The sequence below is a fragment of the Rhincodon typus genome, chromosome 42 (genome assembly GCF_021869965.1).
Source record: "Rhincodon typus isolate 14 chromosome 42, sRhiTyp1.1, whole genome shotgun sequence".
NCBI classification, from domain to species: Eukaryota; Metazoa; Chordata; class Chondrichthyes; order Orectolobiformes; family Rhincodontidae; genus Rhincodon; species Rhincodon typus.
Window position 1 is genome coordinate 6165601 of NC_063373.1, and position 2539 is coordinate 6168139.

Below are 2539 nucleotides of genomic sequence, written 5' to 3' on the forward strand. Positions count from 1 at the left end.
GGGGGAGGGGGGAGGGGGGAGGGGGGGTGTGTTGCTGCTTTTAAGGAAACAGGGGAAGACAGGAGTGGGAGTGAAGCCATTTGGCCCTTCAAGCCTGACTCTCTCGCTCTCCCTCCCCCACCATTCCATACAATCACAGCTGATCATCCAACTCAATATCCTGTTCCCCACTTCCTTACCACCCCCTTCCTTTGATCCCTTTAGCCCCGAGAACTCTATCGGACTCTTTCCCGAAAACATTTCGGCTCCGACCCCTTTCTCTGACAGAGAAGGTATGTGCTCTCTGGGTGAAGGTATTCCTCCTCATCTCAATGCTACCCCGTCTTCCTTAGACTGCGAGCTTGGGCAGAGAGCAGTTTAGAATCAACCAGCTGTCTGTGGGGAACTGGACTCACACATGGTGGCCAGACTGGGGTAAGGACAACAGATTTCCTTCCCTAAAGGTGGAGGGGGAGGGGGAACCTTTTAACCACGATTGATGACAATCACTGTGACCTAGGCCAGCTTTCAACTGCAGATTCTTTCGGATTTAAATTCCATCAGAGGCCCCCTGGTGGGATTCAAACCCTGGAAACCACCCACCCTCCTCCCCCAGAGCATCAGCCTAGATTATGAAGCCAACTACATCAACGTCTCCATCTCCCCGCAGCCCTGTAAATCTTTCTAACTCAACTCCCTCAAGGAAGCTACAATCAAACAACAACAACATGCATATTACCTAGCTCCCCTGAGCTAATGAAATGTCCCCCCACCGGGGAGCCTCGCGAAAGCAATTTTCAAATAACATTCGGCCTTGACGCAAGTAACCACCAGGTAGGTTTCAAGGTGCATCGATAAAGAGCTGACAGGGAGGTCTAAGGAGCTTTCAAAGCAGCAAGGATCGATTTTAATTGGTCTTTCCCCGACACAAAGGAGAAAGGACCAATATGCATATCATAGGCTCACAGCACAGTTGGAAACGTACAAACCAGTCTGCTACTGGCCCTTAGGGGAGAAGGGACGTTCGCTTCCCAAGCCCGTTGCCCCACACTGGCCTCCTCTCTCAAACCAACACATTGTCAGCCGCGATTCCAACAAACAGCAGCGCGGGCCATAAACAAGGCACCCTCGTCGACCCCTTCCTTTCGCCTCGAATCTCACCCCTCCTTAACTCTCAAAAATCCATGTCACTTTGGGGGACGGTGTTCGTGGGGGGTGAGGGGGTTGCTTCCGAATCAAAATTAAAAACAAAACCTAAACGCTTTCTGACGACGCGCGGATGCCCTGAGCTGAGCTCCGGCCTGGACGACCGGCCCACCCTACGTAGGCAGTCACCACAACACCGCCGACCCTGTCCCTGTCTCCCTCTTATCAACGAGAGGCGGTGAAGGGTTGGTAGTGGAGAGGTGGAAGAATAAAACTGCTTCAAAAAGAAAAAGGGAGTGTCCAAACAAAAAAATAGACCTGGATGTGCTCAAACCCAGGATGGTTACTCACCTTTAAATCCAAACAACTTGCCCAATGAACTCATCTCTCCAAAAGCAGGAAGTAGTTTTCAAGGTTGGGAACGGTGAGGTGATGGGGGAAGGGAAAGAGATAAACAAACTGAACTTAAAATCAAAGTTTTAAACACCCAAATAAAGCAACTGTTCTTCCTTTTCTTCAACCTTGGAGACCTGTCAACTCTGCCTGGGCTGAATTTCCAGAAACTTGCAGCCTTTTTTTTTTTATCTCCCCCACCCTCTTAAATGTATGTAAATTAAGGAAAAGACTAGTTGAGTCCAACTCCAAAACTCAACAACAACTTGCTCTACCAGCCAGGCACATCTCCCCACTTCCGGGTTTCTCTGGCCGGGGCGGGGCAAAGAGTCACGTGACACAGTCTCCCCGATAGACCGTATTCACGGTGACGTCAATGCAGCCCTCAAGACCCCGGCGGCTGCCCCGGGACCGCCAACTCCCAAAAATAAAAAGGAACGAGAACGAAATTCAAATAAGTAGCGCATAGGACGGGAATCCTAACGACCTCTCAATCGAATCCGATAACAAACTAAAGAAGATCTGAAACAAGGGAAAAAGAAGTCGCTTGTGAAGGAGAGAGATAACAAGGTGCAGGGCTGGATGAACACAGCAGGCCAAGCAGCCTGCTCCTATGATGCTGCTTGGCCTGTTGTGTTCGTCCTTGTTATCTCAGAGTCTCCAGCATCTGCAGTTCCTACTATCTCTGCTTGTGAAGAAGGGTCGCTGGACTAAACAAAAGTTTACTCTATCCACGGAGGCCTGCCAGATCCTGCCGAGTCTCTCCAGCAATTTCTGTTTTCGTCTCAATAAAATTCAGTGAGCAGTTTTGCTTCCCTTATCTGGGGAGAGATATTATCTCATTGGAGGTGGTCTGGAGGAGGCTCACTGGGACATCTCGCCGTTGTGGACGGATTGTATTAGAAATAATGGAACAACATGGAGCAGGAGTAGGCCATTCATCCCCTCGAGCCAGCTGTGCTATTTCGTATGATTGCGGCTGATCTCTTCTCAGACTCAACTCCACATTCCTGCCTGCTCT

The 2539-nt window shown here is 50.0% G+C and overlaps 1 protein-coding gene across 1 annotated transcript in view; it reads right to left on the minus strand.

Moving 5' to 3' along the window:
- Positions 1–1825, minus strand: part of LOC125487508 (charged multivesicular body protein 4b-like) — a 4474-nt gene extending 2649 nt beyond the window's left edge. Inside the window, exon 1 of the mRNA XM_048619112.1 lies at positions 1477–1825. Coding sequence (XP_048475069.1) covers positions 1477–1510 — 34 coding nt within the window. The 5' untranslated portion in view covers positions 1511–1825. The remainder of the gene's footprint in view (positions 1–1476) is intronic.
- Positions 1826–2539: the final 714 nt, after the last annotated feature.